This window comes from Coregonus lavaretus, assembly GCF_964263955.1.
Source record: "Coregonus lavaretus genome assembly, chromosome: 37".
Taxonomy (NCBI): Eukaryota; Metazoa; Chordata; class Actinopteri; order Salmoniformes; family Salmonidae; genus Coregonus; species Coregonus lavaretus.
This window is the reverse complement of record NC_140024.1, coordinates 24,696,367-24,712,819: the sequence shown is the minus strand read 5'-3', so window position 1 is coordinate 24,712,819 and position 16,453 is coordinate 24,696,367. Positions and strand designations below refer to the sequence as shown.

Sequence of the window (16,453 nt, the reverse complement as noted above, 5' to 3'; positions counted from 1 at the left end):
GCTTGGTTCAAAGAGGAAGTCCAAACAGTCACATGAGTGACGCCGTCACATGATGTTTTCCAGACGTTGCGGTTCTTGATGGAGAGCTCATTTCAAAAGGTAAAGTGTTCAAAATCATCTGTATATTTTACAATATAACATGATTGCCTCCATTTGGAATGACTTGAATATGTGTTTTGCTGCCTTAGCTAACTGTAGAGTGGACAGCATTTCTAGATTTATTCGGAATGGCATAGCTAGCTATGTTTAGTAGAAAGCTAGCAAAGCCAGGCACCATAGCACTCCCCTAGTGCTGCTATCCAACTAGCTAGTTACTATTTTATCTATTTTATTGATACCCGGTTGTGTTGTCTGAGTCAGGCATTCACTTACTAAGGACATTCAGCCAGTGCTTGCCAATCCTCCCCTGAAAAGCTACAGGGTTTTCAGGCATTTGCTCCAGCCCTACTGTAACACACCTGATTCTACTAATCACCTTTGATCAGCTGAATCAGGTGTTTTAGAGCAGGGCTGGAATAAAAGTCTGCACACTTCTCCAAGAGGAAGTGGGTTTGCAACCCCTCAGAAGGTTCAAGTGTCCAAGTGTCTAACATCTCCAGTGTTTCCCCTATATTCATTTAGCATCTGCGAGCCGCTACTCCAAAAAATATGATTAAAAAAAAGAAGTTACCTTTTAACAGTTCATATTCTGTTAACTCATACCCAAATCATGTTGTTGACTCAGCCTATATTTGTATTTGTGGCCAAAGCATAAAATAAAAACACTTCAAAAACCCCACCTCAAACTTAAAAAAAAATGCTTGCTATTTCGTGATAGTGTGATGTAATACTCCTCAGGAGGATGAGCTGGCCAATCAGTGGTCTAGTGGAGGATGAGCTGGCCAATCAGTGGTCTAGAGGAGGATGAGCTGGACAATCAGCAGTTCACTTGCATAAACATTTTTAATAACCAGTATACGCCCACACCATTCCAACACAGAAAAGCTGCTTTTTAACATACATTTACATTTTAGTCATTTAGCAGATGCTCTTATCCAGAGCGACTGTGCTTCTATTTTACCTTTTTGAATTGGAAATGTGTTCTTTGCATACTTAATTAAAACATTTTAGAAGGAAAACTATTTCACTCATATTGTAAGTAATTATAGGTCATATTTCATGGAAATCTGGAAACACTGGGCAGTTACTTTAAAACAGCAACATTTTGTCTCTACGGCCAAGAGGAGGGCCATTGGCCACACCACCGCTGCTGAAAAACATCTCTGCTTGCTTTCTCTAGGCTGTAGAATCAGACAGTGACGTCCCACATGGAGACAGAGGGGAAGGCAGATGAGGGTTCCTCATCTCAACGTGACCCTCCTCAGAACACTGGTAGCTACGGTAACTAGTCATGAGTTACACATGCTTATCTCAACTCTGAATCAGGCCCTTATGCCAGGCCCTGGGCTGGCCTGGTTACATATTCACCATAGTTGCTGGAACCATGCTGGACAAGACGTGAAAATAAAATATTGGTGCCAGGACAGTACGGTTTGTGTCTGCCCTGTAGTGTGAATCAGTCACTTCAGGTGCTTTTCCACTGGCAGGCTTTGCACTAGTTTTTGGTCAAAATATGTTTATTATAATGATTAAAAAATGTGGTGTGTGCTTCTATTTGACCTTTTTGAATTGGAAATGTGTTCTTTGCATATCCCCCTCTCCCTGATGCACCCTCAGAGAGTGGGGTCACGGTCAGGGTCTGCCATTATCAACGGCGGCCCTGGAGCAATTATGGTTAAGTGCCTTGCTCAAGGGCACATCGACATATTTTTCACCTCCGAGACCTGTCCCAAAAAAGCCCCAAAAAGTCTAGGGCTATGTACCTACCCTGACATGATGTCAAACTGAAGGGAGTGGGACTGGTCTTTCTACATGTGACTGGCTAGAATTGACAAAGTGTTTGTTATTGCCCCTTAGATCTCAGCCTGACTCTCCAGGACTTTCGCCCTACAGAGGACTCCCAGCCTGCAGAGAAATCAGTCCTTGTTGAAGAGCCCATTGTAGTGGACAGAAAGGCCATAGAGAAACTGACAGAAGGCCTGCTCTCTCACTACCTGCCTGACCTTTACAGCTCCAAACAGGCTCTGCTGGAACTCAAGTTAGTATTCAAGTCACATCAGACATTAAAACAAACACTTGGGGTACGTCCCAAACGGCACCCTATTTTCTATGTAGTGCACTACTTTTTGACCAGGGCCCATAGGGCTCTGGACGAAAGTAGTGCAATATGAAGGGAATAGGCTGCCATTTGGGATGCACTTGTTGTTTTCTCTAGTCCAGTTTCATCTTTCATTTTATTAGGAGGATAATGATAATTCACTGATCACGTCTGAATTAGATTCTACTTGACAAGATAGTTAGTTTCCTCTGTCCATGTTACAGGTGTTGTGGTGTGTGACTGTCATGTGGTTGTAGCTCTTATGTTCCTCTCCTTTCCTCTTCACCAGTCAAAACCAAGTCATCCTGCTGGACACACTGGACCAAGAAGTCACCAAATTCAGAGAGTGCAACTCCCTACTGGATCTAAACTCACTGGTACATTTGACTGTCTGGCTGGCTGTCTGTGTCTGTCGCTCTGCCTGTTTCTGTCTGTCTGTTGTTTCAAACATACACAGCATCTGAAGAGAATACTTTCATTGTCCACCCCTCCTGCTCCCTGTAGGAATGATGTATGTTTGAAACCGGTACTGTTTGTTTCAGTTCACAGAGGCCAAGTTGTATCACGGTAAACTGGTGAACATACGTAAAGACATGATCATGCTGCACGAGAAGACAACTAAACTAAAGGTGGGTGAATGTTTATTTTCCCCCCAGAATGGACTATTGTTGCTTAGCTATTGCTCACCACATAGTTTCTTCTCCTCTCCTCCTCCTCCATTCATTCTCTCCTCTCCTCCTCTTTCTCCTCCTCCACCTCCTCCATTCATTCTCTCCTCTCCTCTTCTATGGTAGCAGTTGATAAGAAATAGTTGTTTTAAATGTAAACTTAAATTTGAACTTACTGACATTGACTTGAATGGGAAACCGTGATGAAAAGTTGTTTTAAAACACGTTGAATTTGTCTCTCTGTCTCCAGAAAAGAGCGTTGAAGCTCCAGCAGCAGAGAGAGAAGGAGGCTATGGAGAAAGAACAACAGAGAGAGAAGGAGCTGGAGAGAGAGAGGCAGCTGATTGCCAAACCTGCCAAGAGAACATAGAACCATCCATGAACTCTGTCCTAACTCTGGCACTGCCAACTATACTATAGAGCCAAAGATGAGGGCTGCGTCGCACTTGTCTCGAGAGCTCCGACCCTGACCCCATCTCTGGTTGTTGAACAGTAGACCAACTCAGTTCCTCAAGATGACACAGTTCATCCAATCGTTGGTGTGAGAAAGTCAGACATGATTTGTTCTCTTGTATGCGGAGCTGTTAGGACAAGTACTGCTTGTAGGTTGTTTTATATTCAGTGGTGTCAAGACGATTACTGCTCCTGGTTAGTTTTCGTGGCCAATCATGCTGTTTAGATCAGAAACAGCTCATGCCAGCAGTGACTATTCCTCACTTCATCCTAAATGGCTGTAATATGGATTTTCAAGGTGAATAAAAGAGAAGAGCAGTCGCAGATGAAGTCAATCAAAATCAATCTGGTTTAATATAGGTTGCAACAGGGAGACACCTCCAGCACAGAAGCAGAGAAAAAATGTCTAACTCGCTTTCTCTAAGTGTGTGTGTGTTGAATATGTTTGAGGGATGAATGTAGCACATGGGGATGTGTGAGACTTACTCCTCAGCCTGAAGTGTCCCCCCTAAGACGCTTCAGAAGGGCGGTCACGTGTGCTAGCAAAGCAGGGATCCTGGGGTTTCCAGCTGAATTAGGAGGAAGCAGTGATCCTTTACATAAGCATGCCCTTATATTCTAATGTCACAGCACCAATGTTCTGTAAACACCTGCCGAGAACCTTGTAGGAAGTCACAACATCAGCTGCTACAGAATCACAGTGTCACAGAATACAATAACAATCGGTGTCCTCTGTCATTGTACCTCCAGTCTGGTGTCAACCACTATCAACAGATATGAGAACAATCCATAACATTCAGTATCAAGTCTAGTGACCATCAACCCGTACACAAATGAGTGTCCCAAATAGAACACTGGAAATCATGTGTATTACACAAAGGGGAAAAAAAATATGCTAAGCATTGAGTTAATTGCTAACTAGAGTTAGCTCAATAACTGGAAGCCTATGGGTATCTGCTAGCATGCAGATACCCATAGACTAGCATGCAGATACCCATAGACTTCCAGTCATTGCGCTAACACTAGTTAGCATTGGATAGCAGAAGTACCTCTAACTTTCTTCATACTGGACACAGAGACATACATTTGGTATCCACAAGTCCATCTGACTCTGGGGAAGTAGATAAAGGGCCTCATTGCCAAACTCCCGAAGTATCCCTTTAACTGAATATGCTGAAAATGAGCTTTATGCATCTTAAATTACAGTCTCCCGTTTTAATCATTCGACATACCCACCAAAAGTGGCTTGCAAATGACCAAGTATCTCGATGCATTTTCAAATGTAGCTTTACTACACATTTCAAGGTGTGAACACCCACAATCAACCTGCCATTCCAAATAAACAATTTTGTCAATTCCAAATCAATTACAGGCTGGGTTGACTCCCACCTCCCTCCCGGTATTCAACCAAGCATCTCTTCAATTCTTATTCCGTTAGTTTGCAGTTCAGAACTCACAACAGCACAAATTAAACGTATGGCTGTCAGAGTGGCCCTTGTGATGTCCCGATATCAATGTCCAGGGGAAGTCTGATTTCCCTACCCAGACAACCTGAGCTTCAGCAACCATCCTTTGCTCTCCATTCTGCCTCGTCCGTTTTTGCCCAGGCACCAACAGCATGAGAGAAGTTTAGATAAGATCCCTTCATGCCTGCTCCACGTGCTAAGTCTCAGGACACATGCAGCACTCCTGCAAGAAGGGCAGTCAATAGCTCAGATGCTGCATCCAGGTTGCTTGGTGCAGGCTCAGGCTAGCAGCTGTGAGGGACCGGGATGTAGTGGATGCCATATCTTCAGCCAGTTAGAGGGGGTGTGGTCTCACACTGATCTGGTCAAATTCATCTGATGCATCAAATGTACCATCTGGGGTTCTTATCACAATGAAAGAAGACCTGAACACAGTTTAGGACATTGCTGATTCCAGAATTCAAGACCAAGTAATCACTGTATGACTAATATTTACCAATATTCTCCATACAAATGTTAAACACAAATGTCAAAGAAAATAACAAAACACTTGTAATGGAGCCACTTTTTAAGTTGACATACAGTACTTAATTACAAGTTGGAAATCCCACAGTGCAGTTACAGCAACAAACCTGAGAGAGAACTGGAAAATACAGCAGAACAAACCCAGTGAGATGTGTATAAAAACTAAACAACAACAACCCACTTCTTTAGAGATATCAACATCACATTATTACATTTAAACATCACCCAATGCCAACAGACCCACCAATGCAGAGGTCAACTTCCAGTTTTCCGTTGTGGTGCTGGTGGTGAGATGCTCTGCTGGCGGGGGTGATCAATCCCCACCAGAGGGAAGCTGTTTCCATACTCATTATTTTGTGTCAAAACAGAGGTTAGAACCTACAGGGAATAAAAACGCTTCCTCCTGTGAATATATTAAAAGTTAGGCGCTTAGTTTCCCAAACCCCCTCTGTACGAGGTCACAAAATAATTTATCATTCTCTCCCCTCCAGCAGGGCGTTGTTATGGCTACCAAGCGTTCAACTATGCTGAGCTCGAAAGCCAGAGAAATTACACGTGTGAAAACACATTTCTGATAGTTAGATACTCAAAATGTTACTTAAGTTTATTTTAAAGTGAAACATACCTCACTGTGTAAAGACCTAAATGAATGTCGGCCTACTGTATGTCCCTAGTACAATATTATGTTAGGTCTCTATTAGCCTACTGTATGTCCCTAGCACAATATTATGTTAGGTCTCTATTAGCCTACTGTATGTCCCTAGCACAATATTATGTTAGGTCTCTATTAGCCTACTGTATGTCCCTGGCACAATATTCTGTTAGGTCTCTATTAGCCTACTGTATGTCCCTAGCACAATATTCTGTTAGGTCTCTATTAGCCTACTGTATGTCCCTAGCACAATATTATGTTAGGTCTCTATTAGCCTACTCAACAAGCATCACAGACAAATACACATATGTACAGTATAGATGGGTGGGTTGTGACCAACAAAACCGATGGGTGCGCAACTTTGGGGCAAGACCGACGGGGTTGGATTTCAATCAAAGGATTATTGACAAGTAAACTACATTTTGTTTCCAAATGTTTAAAGAAAACATTAATTAATTCAAACAATAAGTAGTTGTTGTTCCAATGACAATGGCGTCCTATTCTCTATGTAGTGCACTACAAGTCCCACTGGGCTCTGGTCAAAAGTTGTGCACTATATAGGGAATAGGGTGCCATTTGGGACACATCCTGTCTCCATCTATGAATTGTTTGTAACTGGACATTTTCAACAGCTATGAATATATGTGCCATTTGAAAGCACTTGAGGGCTTGGCTGTTTTTGTGAATACAGTTTACATACACTGAGTGTACAAAACATTAGGAACACCTTCCTAATATTGAGTTGCACCACCCCCTTTTGCCCTCAGAACAGCCTCAATTCGTCTGGGCTTGGACTCTACAAGGTGTCGAAAGTGTTCCACAGGGATGCTGGCCCATGTTGACTCCAATGCTTCCCACAGTTGTGTCAAGTTGGCTGGATCTCCTTTGAGTGGTAGACCATTTCTTGATACATACGGGAAACTGTTGAGTGTGAAAAACCCAGCAGCGTTGCAGTTCTTGACACAAACCGGTACGCCTGGCACCTACTACCATACCCCGTTCAAAGGCACTTAAATCTTTTGTCTTGCCCATTCACCCTCTGAATGGCACACATACATAATCCATCTCTCAATTGTCTCAAGGCTTAAAAATCCTTCGTTAACCTGTCTCCTCCCCTTCATCTACACTGATTGAAGTGGATTTAACAGGTGACATCAATAAGGGATCATAGCTTTCACCTGGATTCACCTGGTCAGTCTACGTCAGGGAAAGAGCAGTTGTTCTTAATGTTTTGTACACTCAGTGTATCTATGTTTTGTCACATGGAGCTTCAAATAATTTTAACTGAAAAATAAAAATATTTAAAATAAAGAATGAGAGTGTGTGTGTGTGTGTACGAGTGTGTGCGAGTGTGTGCACGTGTACTGTAAAAGGTGTGATACAGACTAGTATGCTGTTGGTTGTTACAGCTGTTATCTGAACAAAGTCTACTAGATGGCAGCAGACACCTATTAGTATATAGGCATTCAGCTCTGACAATGTCTGCCAGTTTTCTCTCATCCTGTCCTTTTCCCATGTCATTTTCTCATTAGGGTTAAAAAACAAAACAGACCCTAGGTCAGTGTATGGGAAAATGACATGGGAAAAGGACAGGATGAGAGAACTGGTCCTAGAGCTGTGCCTAAGGGCAAGTTGAACACAACCCTTGTGTCTGAGACGGCAGACGTTTTCAGAGTTGAATGCCTATATACTAATAGGTGTCTGCTGCCATCTAGTGGACTGTGTTCAGATAACAGCTGTAACAACCAACAGCATACTCGTCTGTATCCCACCATTTACAGTACACGTGCACACACTCGTACACACATACACACACTCTCTCATTCTTTGTTTCAAAGATTTTTCAGTCAAAATTATTTCCTAAGGATTGCAACTTCAAGTTGGAGGCTCTGTAGTTATCTTTGACAGTAAGTTGTAGGTACCCCAGTCCCACTGATTTATATAAGCTCTTTTCAATTTTTTGTATTGCCATTTTATTACCCAACAGCAGTCTGTCCCTCCTGAAGTTACTCTGCTAACAGTATATGATTTCTCAGCTTCGTATGGAGCTGAAAATTCAACACATATATCACTTCTTCATTATGTACAGAGATGTATCTAACTTTGGGGCAAACCCTAACTTCCACTGAAGTCGAATTTTCACTTGGTGTCCCATTGACATCAATGCATGACTAAGTGAAAAATCTACTTAACAGTTATTATTCACCCCTATGTTTCTAGTGATGAACTATTACCATGATCTGTGTTTTTCCAGGTATTACTTATGACACTGAAATGACCTGGGAACAGTTTGTATTATACAGTTTGTTACTTTCAGACAGAGGAGCTAATATTAGAGACAGACGACTAGCGAAAATTATGGTAGAGTTTGTTTACAAAAACAAGGTTAAATTCCTGGCCACCTCAAGACACCCTTGTGTCGACCGCACCTCCTGCAGCCGCTCACATAAAACGCTATTTTTACGTCTCACTTTTTTTATGACAGGAAACGCCTACAAAACCGTCCCTGCTCCTCCTCTCCATCGCCCCCCTCTGTCTGGGGCAGGAACTACACTGACTGAGATCACACTTTGGGCACTATTCAATCCAAATGGGTATCCAGTTTTCCATGGTAAAACAACAACAACAACAACATTATTCCTAAACTAAGAAAAATAGAGTTTGTATGTGGTGGTAAATAGAAACTGTTTACTTACAACTTTCAACAGTTGAGTTTTTGTCTGTTCCACATGTTTTAGATGCCGTTGCAATTTTGAGTCTGCTACACAATAAGGATGATGTTTTTGTCTTATTAACCGGGACACCTGGTCTGTGTGTTTGGTTGAACAGTTGGTTGGGGTGTGTTGAGGGACCAGACAGCCTCAGGTTGGGGTGGGGAGTGTTGAGGGACCAGACAGCCTCAGGTTGGGGTGGGGAGTGTTGAGGGACCAGACAGCCCTTGTTTGGGGTGGGGAGTGTTGAGGGACCAGACAGCCCCAGGGTGGGGAGTGTTGAGGGACCAGACAGACCCAGGTTGGGGTGAGGAGTGTTGAGGGACCAGACAGCCCCAGGGTGGGAAGTGTTGAGGGACCAGACAGCCCCAGGTTAGGGTGAGGAGTGTTGAGGGACCAGACAGCCCCAGGGTGGGGAGTGTTGAGGGACCAGACAGCCCCTGGTTGGGTTGGGGAGTGTTGAGGGACCAGACAGCCCCAGGGTGGGGAGTGTTGAGGGACCAGACAGCCCCAGGGTGGGGAGTGTTGAGGGACCAGACAGCCCCTGGTTGGGTTGGGGAGCGTTGAGGGACCAGACAGCCCCAGGGTGGGGAGTGTTGAGGGACCAGACAGCCCCTGGTTGGGTTGGGGAGTGTTGAGGGACCAGACAGCCCCAGGGTGGGGAGTGTTGAGGGACCAGACAGCCCCAGGGTGGGGAGTGTTGAGGGACCAGACAGCCCCTGGTTGGGTTGGGGAGCGTTGAGGGACCAGACAGCCCCAGGGTGGGGAGTGTTGAGGGACCAGACAGCCCCTGGGGCAGTGGTGGTTTCTAAGGTTGTGGTCTCATCTGTGGTCCTCCTTTCCTCTCCACCTCATGTCCTCTTCTCCTTCCACCCTCCTCCTCTCCTCTCCTCCTGTCCTCCCCTCTCCTCTCATTTCTCCTCCTGTCCTCCCCTCTCCTCTCCTCTCCTCCTGTCCTCCCCTCTCCTCTCATTTCTCCTCCTGTCCTCCCCTCTCCTCTCCTCTCCTCCTGTCCTCCCCTCTCCTCTCATTTCTCCTCCTGTCCTCCCCTCTCCTCTCATTTCTCCTCCTGTCCTCCCCTCTCCTCTCATTTCTCCTCCTATCCTCCCCTCTCCTCTCATTTCTCCTCCCATCTACCATTTTCTCCTCTTCTCCTCTTTTCCTCACCTCTCCTCCCTCTTATTTCATCACCTCTCCTCCTTCCCTCCTTTCCTCCTTCCCTCCTCCCATGGTTCTTGTCTCTGTATTTAGAATTTTGGCCGTCGGGAGGAAAAACAAACCTCTCCTCTGCAGCCGCAGCCGCTACCGACTCCACAGACACACAGCTGTAGATGGTGGCATACTGTGTCCATCTGTGTGTGTGTGTGTGTGTCTGAGTAAACCATGATTCAGGATGGTGAGGAGTGGGAGGCTGCGTCTCGGTCCGACAACACAGGGCCTCTCCTCACACACACACACCACCCGACCCCACCCCACACCACATTGCTGGCCGGCCCACCTAAACAGGATATGGCTGTCAGAGGCCACAGTAACAGGACTAATAGATGCTGCATCCTGTTCTTATTCCTCTCATACGTAACGTTACCATTTGGTTGGCATGGTAGTATTCCACACTGCCTGTCTCTAGCCATAATATGATGTTCTGCTTGGTATAGTGGGTAGTGGTGTGGTGGAGCTGGAAAACTTTTCTCCTTGTGTTTTGACCAGAGCAGAGTGAGGAGAGTTTTCCTCTCATCCCAGGCTTGTGTGTTTTCACCAGACCAGAGCAGAGCAGGGCTGAGAGACTGTGGGTAGTTTTCCTCCCAGGCTGGTGTGTTTTGACCAGAGCAAGGCAGAGATGAGACACTGCCTGGGATAGTGGGTATAGTGGTGTGATGGATCTGGAAAACATGTCTGGTTCTGCTGGTGTTTTGACCAGAGACCAGAGACCAGAGACCAGAGACCAGAGACCAGAGACCAGAGACCAGAGCAGGGCATGACAGAGTCAGTCTGCATCCAAAATGGCACCCTATTCCCTCTTTGGTGGGTGCTTATATCTGTCCTATTTCACACATGTACTAGTGTGTATTATATGCATGTGTGAATTGGAAATGTGTTTTATGCATATCCCAACTCCCCCTGAGACACCCTCGGAGAGTTGGGTCACAGCCAGGATCTTTGTGCACTACTCCTATGGGCCCTGGTTAAAAGTAGTGCACTATTTAGAGAATAGGGTACCATTTGAGATGCAACCTCACAGTGAGGCTAGATTTCCTCCCATCCAATGCCTGCCTGGTCTTATATAACCATGACCAGGCCAGACGGGCACAAGGGGAATGTGGGTAATTGAGTTGCCCAGGCTGACCCAACAGATGGAGAGGACTATGTTTTTAAAAAGTTAAAAAGATGTTACAGTCAATGTGCCCTTAGAAAGCTCATACAGTATACTATATATCTCTTCACTGTGAGAGGATAAGTCAGATGTCTCCAGCAAGGTTAAATTCCATTTCATTTCAGTCAATTTAGGAAGTGAACTGACATTTTAATTCTAATTTTCCTCATTGAAAAGCACTGGAATTGACCAGGCCAGACGGGCACAAAGGGAATGTGGGTAATTGAGTTGCCCAGGCTGACCCAACAGATGGAGAGGAATATGTTTTTAAAAAGTTAAAAAGATGTTACAGTCAATGTGCCCTTAGAAAGCTCATACAGTATACTATATATCTCTTCACTGTGAGAGGATAAGTCAGATGTCTCCAGCAAGGTTCAATTCCATTTCATTTCAGTCAATTTAGGAAGTGAACTGACATTTTAATTCTAATTTTCCTCATTGAAAAGCACTGGAATTGACCAAATCCCAGTCCAAAAGGTGAATTGAGATGTGTTGTTATAGAGGTGAGGGTTGTTTGCATCTCAAATGGAAACCTATTCCCTACATAGTTGTTGTCTTCTCTAGGCTAAAGACCTCTTCTCAGTGATAAACAATCTTGTTGTTGTTGTCCCTGTCTGTGTAATTACTGCCCTGATATGTTACACATCTTAGCAGCAACAGACTATGGTGAACCACAGGAGGTATAGAAGACACTTTTACCACCAACCCAGACTCTGGGTTAAACCTTTACTATATCATCCCTGGGTTGGCTAGCCAAGTGCTGGGTTTACCCTCGACTTGGCCTTTGGTTGCAGTTAGTGCTCAGTTAGTTGGATTAGTTAGTACTGTTTTAACTCTCTCTAGCCCTCAGGCTGTACCGGCCTTCAAGGTGGGTTTTTCAAAACAAGTCAACATTTTAAGCTCTTTTTTTAGTTTCCCACAAAAATAACTTCTGTGAGTCCTCAAAACAAGGCTTCAGTAAAAAGCCCATTAGAAACAGCAGGTTTATAAATCAGCCTGGTTTCAGTGGGCTGGGATTTGCTGCTGTTAAACTGGTAAATATAGCAATGTGCCCTACGCAGATGGGTAACTGTGGTGGAGGAAAAGGATGATTTGATTAAACCAATGTGCCTTGCCCTTGTTATTGCCCTACATTGGGTAACAGAGAGAGGATAGAGAGAGGGAGAAGAAGAGAGAAGGAGAGAGAGAGAAGGAGCATGTTGACTATGTACTGTGGGAGAATCAGAGAGTTTGTTTATTCAGACAAACAGATATCTTTCTGTTGTGTCTGCAGATACACAGTCACACAGTCACCTCAGAGGCCAAGGAGAGATGTTGCTGGGTTCTGGTCTTGTGTGTGTGTGTGTGTGTGTGTGTGTGCGTGTGCGTGTGCGTGTGTGTGTGTGTGTGTGTGTGTGTGTGTGTGTGTGTGTATGTGTGTGTGTGTGTGTGTGTGCGTGTGCACGAGTGGACATTTAAGTATATGATATGTGTGCACGTGAGTATATGGCTAGATACTCTCCAGTCTAAACCTAACCTTAAACAGTAGAGCAGAGTTAGCCAGTAGTCTCCACTTCAATTTATGCTGTTGTTTATTCTCTTTCTGAGATTACCACAGACTGACTACTGCTTATCCTGCGGCTTCCCTCAGGACAGACAGGGGAGAGGGGGAGAGGGGGAGAGGGGGAAGGAGTAAAGAAAGAGAGAGAGGGGGAGGTAGAGGAGAGAGAGTGTGGGAGGTAGAGAGGTAGAGAGAGAGAGAGGTAGAGAGAGAGAGAGAGAGAGAGAGAGAGAGAGAGAGAGAGAGAGAGAGAGAGAGAGAGAGAGAGAGAGAGAGAGAGAGAGAGAGAGAGAGAGAGAGAGAGAGAGAGAGAGAGAGAGAGAGAGAGAGAGAGAGAGAGAGAGAGAGAGAGAGAGAGAGAGAGAGAGAGAGAGAGAGAGAGAGAGAGAGAGACCTCTCTCAGACCACAGTAAAATCACAGTGTATCTGAGAAGAGCAGAACCCAACCATGAAGCATCACGGCCCAATAAATTACATGCTTCTAAACAGACCTATAGATGGAGTGCAAACAGTACAGACATCTACCAAAAAGCAATTAGTAGCCAAAAATTACATTCTCTCCTGGACAACTTTTTAGCCTTAACATTCTCATACAGCAATGAAGGTGTAAATTTGGCCGTTTGGAACATAAACTTTATATTTTACAAATTAGCCTCCTTGGCTAATCTAAAGAAACATAAGAGCAAACCAAAAAGTATAGATAATGAAAAATGGTTTGATAATGATTGCAAAAATCTAAGAAAGTCCTTGAGAAATATATCTAATCAAAAACACTGAGACCCAGACAACAAAAATATACACCTTCAATATGGGGAAACACTGAAGCAATACAAACAAAAAAGAACAAAAAAGGAACAGCACATTAGAAATCAGCTGGATGTAATTGAGGAATCCATAGAATCAAACCACTTCTGGGAGAATTTGAATAAATTAAACAAACCTCATAATGAGGAATTGGCTATCCAAAATGGGGATATGTGGAGAAATCACTTTGCAAACCTCTACAACAATATAACAAAAAGCCCAGAACAACAAGATATACAAGAAAAATTACAAATCCTTGAATCAGCAGTCAAAGACTATCAGAATCATGTAGATACCCCAATTACAGAACAATAATTATTGGAAAGACTTTGCACTCTCCAACCCAAAAAGGCCTGTGGTGCTGATGGTATTTTAAATGAAATGATCAAATATACAGACCACAAATTCAAATTGGCTATACTCAAACTCTTCAACATTATCCTAACTGCAGGTATTTTCCTTGATATTTGGAACCAAGGATTGATCACACCAATTTATAAAAATGGAGACAAATTTGACCCAAATAATTACAGAGGAATTTGCGTTAACAGCAACTTGGGGAAAATTCTCTGCAGTATCATAAACAGCAGACTACATCATTTCCTTGATGAACGCAACATCCTAAGCAGAAGCCAGATTGGATTTGTAAAAATATATCGAACAACAGACCACATTAACACCCTCCACACTCTAATTGACAAACAAGTAAACCAAAACAAAGGCAAAATCTACTTGTGACTTCAAGAAAGCATTTGATTCAATTTGGCACAAAGGTCTTTTTTACAAACTAATAGAAAGTGGTATTGGAGGGAAAACATATGATGTTATTAAATCAATGTACACTAAAAACAAATGTGGGGTCCGCTCTCTAATACTGAATTTACCAAATGGGACAAACATCCAATCGAAATACTGCATGCAGAGTTTTGCAAGACTGTATTGCAAGTGCAAAGAAAAACTCAAAATAACGCATGTAGAGCAGAATTGGGCCAATACCCCCTCCTTATTCGAATAGAAAAAAGAGCCATCAAATTTTACAACCATCTAAAAACAAGTCACCCCAAAACATTCCATCACACAGCTCTACTATGTCAAGAGATGAAACAAGAGAAGAGTCCCCTCAGCCAGCTGGTTCTGAGGATCAGTTCACTAACCAAAACCAACCTCATAGAGCCTCAGGACAGCACTCAGAAAATCTGGCCCAACCAAATCATCGCAAAGCAAAAAGAAAAATATATCACCTATTGGAAAGACACCACAAAAAATCAAAGTAAACTTCAATGCTATTTGGCTCTAAACAGACAGTACATGGTGGCAGACTATCTGACCACCGTGACTGATAGAAAACTGAGGAAAACAATGACTAGGTACAGACTCAGTGAGCACAGTCTGGCTATAGAGACCGGTCGTCACAGGCAAACCTGGCTGCCCAGAGAGGACAGGCTGTGCTCACTCTGCCCCCGGGGAGAGGTAGAGACAGAGCTGAATTTCTTATTACACTGTGACAAATACTCAGAGCTAAGATAATCTTTCTCTCCCAAAATTATCATTCAGTACAAAGAATTTGAAACTATAAAAGAGGAATAAAAAATCAAATATTTATTGGGTGAAAAGCCTAAATGTGCAATTTTGGCAGCCGAATATGTGTCCTCCTGCCACAACCTGAGGTACAGCCAGTGAAAAGTGTAATGTAATGTCAATAATATTTCCTGTTTTGTTTTGGCTTTCATACCATGTCATGTGTCCTCTCAGTCATGTTGAGACTGGTCGACTACTATTGCTTTACAGTTTTTCTCAATTGCTAAAACACTAAACCCTATTGTCTGAACCAAATGCTCAGTTGCCTGAACCCACTGATTGAATCAATCACTCTTTTGGCAAAACCATAAGCACTTTTCACCTGTTTAGACATAACTTGCCAACACATTTTCATTGTGATGCACCCGTGCTGCATAATGGTGAGCACAGGTGACAAAAGTCAAACACAATTAGAGCACAGGTGTCACCACTTGAACACAACAACTCAAAATTGATCACACTTGTGGCTAATGATGTGAGGGAACATATACAGTAAGCCAGTTCAGAGAGCACTGGTTTGTGAGGCCCTACAATGGATAGAAATCTGAGAGGAAGAGTTCGTGTGAGAGGAGGTCGAGGTGGTCGAGGTGGTCAGCGAAGACAAAGAACAGTAATATCTGATGAAATCAGAGCTACTGTGATTGACCATGTTCTTGTCCATGGTATGAGCATGAGGGAGGCTGGACAAAGGGTACAACCAAACATCAGTAGATTCACTGTGTCCACCATAATCCGAAGATTTAGAGAAGAGAACAGGTAATTACCTTTTTTTGACATTATAGTACAGTATGTAAATGTTGACAGCAATTACTGTATGACATACTATAAACTGTACCACAGTATACTGTAAGTAAATATATGTTTCAGTACATCACTGTACCAATGGACTGTAGTATTGTAATGGAGGGTTGGTCTAACTGTTTGTAGGCCTAGTATTCCATGTATATTTTTTGTAACTCCATGTTCTCTTTTTGTAGAATTGAAAGACTGCCACATGGGGTGGGAGGACAGGTATGTTCTCCCCACACCAAGAGACCCTAATTGTTGATATGGTCCGTGAGAACAATGCCATTAAACTGAGCGAAATTCAGCAGAAGATCATTGAGGACCATTTAAATGTTGAGGGTATCAACAGTGTCAGCCTCTCTACTGTTGATTGTGTCCTCAAGCGCAACAGACTGCGCATGAAACAGCTATACAGAGTGCCCTTTGATCGCAACTCAGACAGAGTCAAAGAGCAAAGATTCCAGTATGTACAGGTTGGCATATATCCAGACACATTCAATGTTGATTACTCTAAGTAGTGATTTACTGTAGTGGCCTAAATCACTTTTTCCGTATCACTTACAAAACTATATCTATTTCTACAGAGGGTTTTTCAACTGGATGCAATGGAAAGACCCCATCAATACATCTACATGGATGAAGCTGGGTTTAATCTCACCAAAAGGAGAAGGAGAGGCCGTAATGTGATTGGCCATCGGGCCG

At 43.5% G+C, this 16,453-nt stretch overlaps 1 protein-coding gene across 2 annotated transcripts; it reads left to right on the top strand.

Annotated features, from left to right (window-relative positions):
- Nucleotide 1: 1 nt before the first annotated feature.
- On the top strand, nt 2-3,639 carry LOC311111709 (biogenesis of lysosome-related organelles complex 1 subunit 6-like). 2 transcript variants are annotated; one of them, XM_084154512.1, is made up of 6 exons: nt 2-99; nt 1,280-1,371; nt 1,957-2,137; nt 2,487-2,574; nt 2,740-2,826; nt 3,116-3,639. In XM_084154512.1, exons 2-6 carry the CDS (start codon nt 1,308-1,310, stop codon nt 3,233-3,235), a joined length of 540 nt encoding a protein of 179 aa, XP_084010638.1. In that variant the 5' UTR covers nt 2-99; nt 1,280-1,307; the 3' UTR covers nt 3,236-3,639. The 2 variants fall into 2 exon arrangements, with proteins under 2 accessions (XP_084010638.1, XP_084010637.1); XM_084154511.1 differs by having other exon boundaries at nt 1,280-1,380.
- Nucleotides 3,640-16,453: the final 12,814 nt, after the last annotated feature.

Bases quoted from the DNA above. Each gene is read 5' to 3' on its own strand.
- LOC311111709 (XM_084154511.1), top strand. From the start codon at position 1,308: ATGGAGACAGAGGGGAAGGCAGATGAGGGTTCCTCATCTCAACGTGAC. The intron at 2,138-2,486 runs GTTAGTATTCAA...CCTCTTCACCAG, and splicing joins CAGGCTCTGCTGGAACTCAA to TCAAAACCAAGTCATCCTGC. The intron at 2,827-3,115 runs GTGGGTGAATGT...CTCTGTCTCCAG, and splicing joins AGAAGACAACTAAACTAAAG to AAAAGAGCGTTGAAGCTCCA.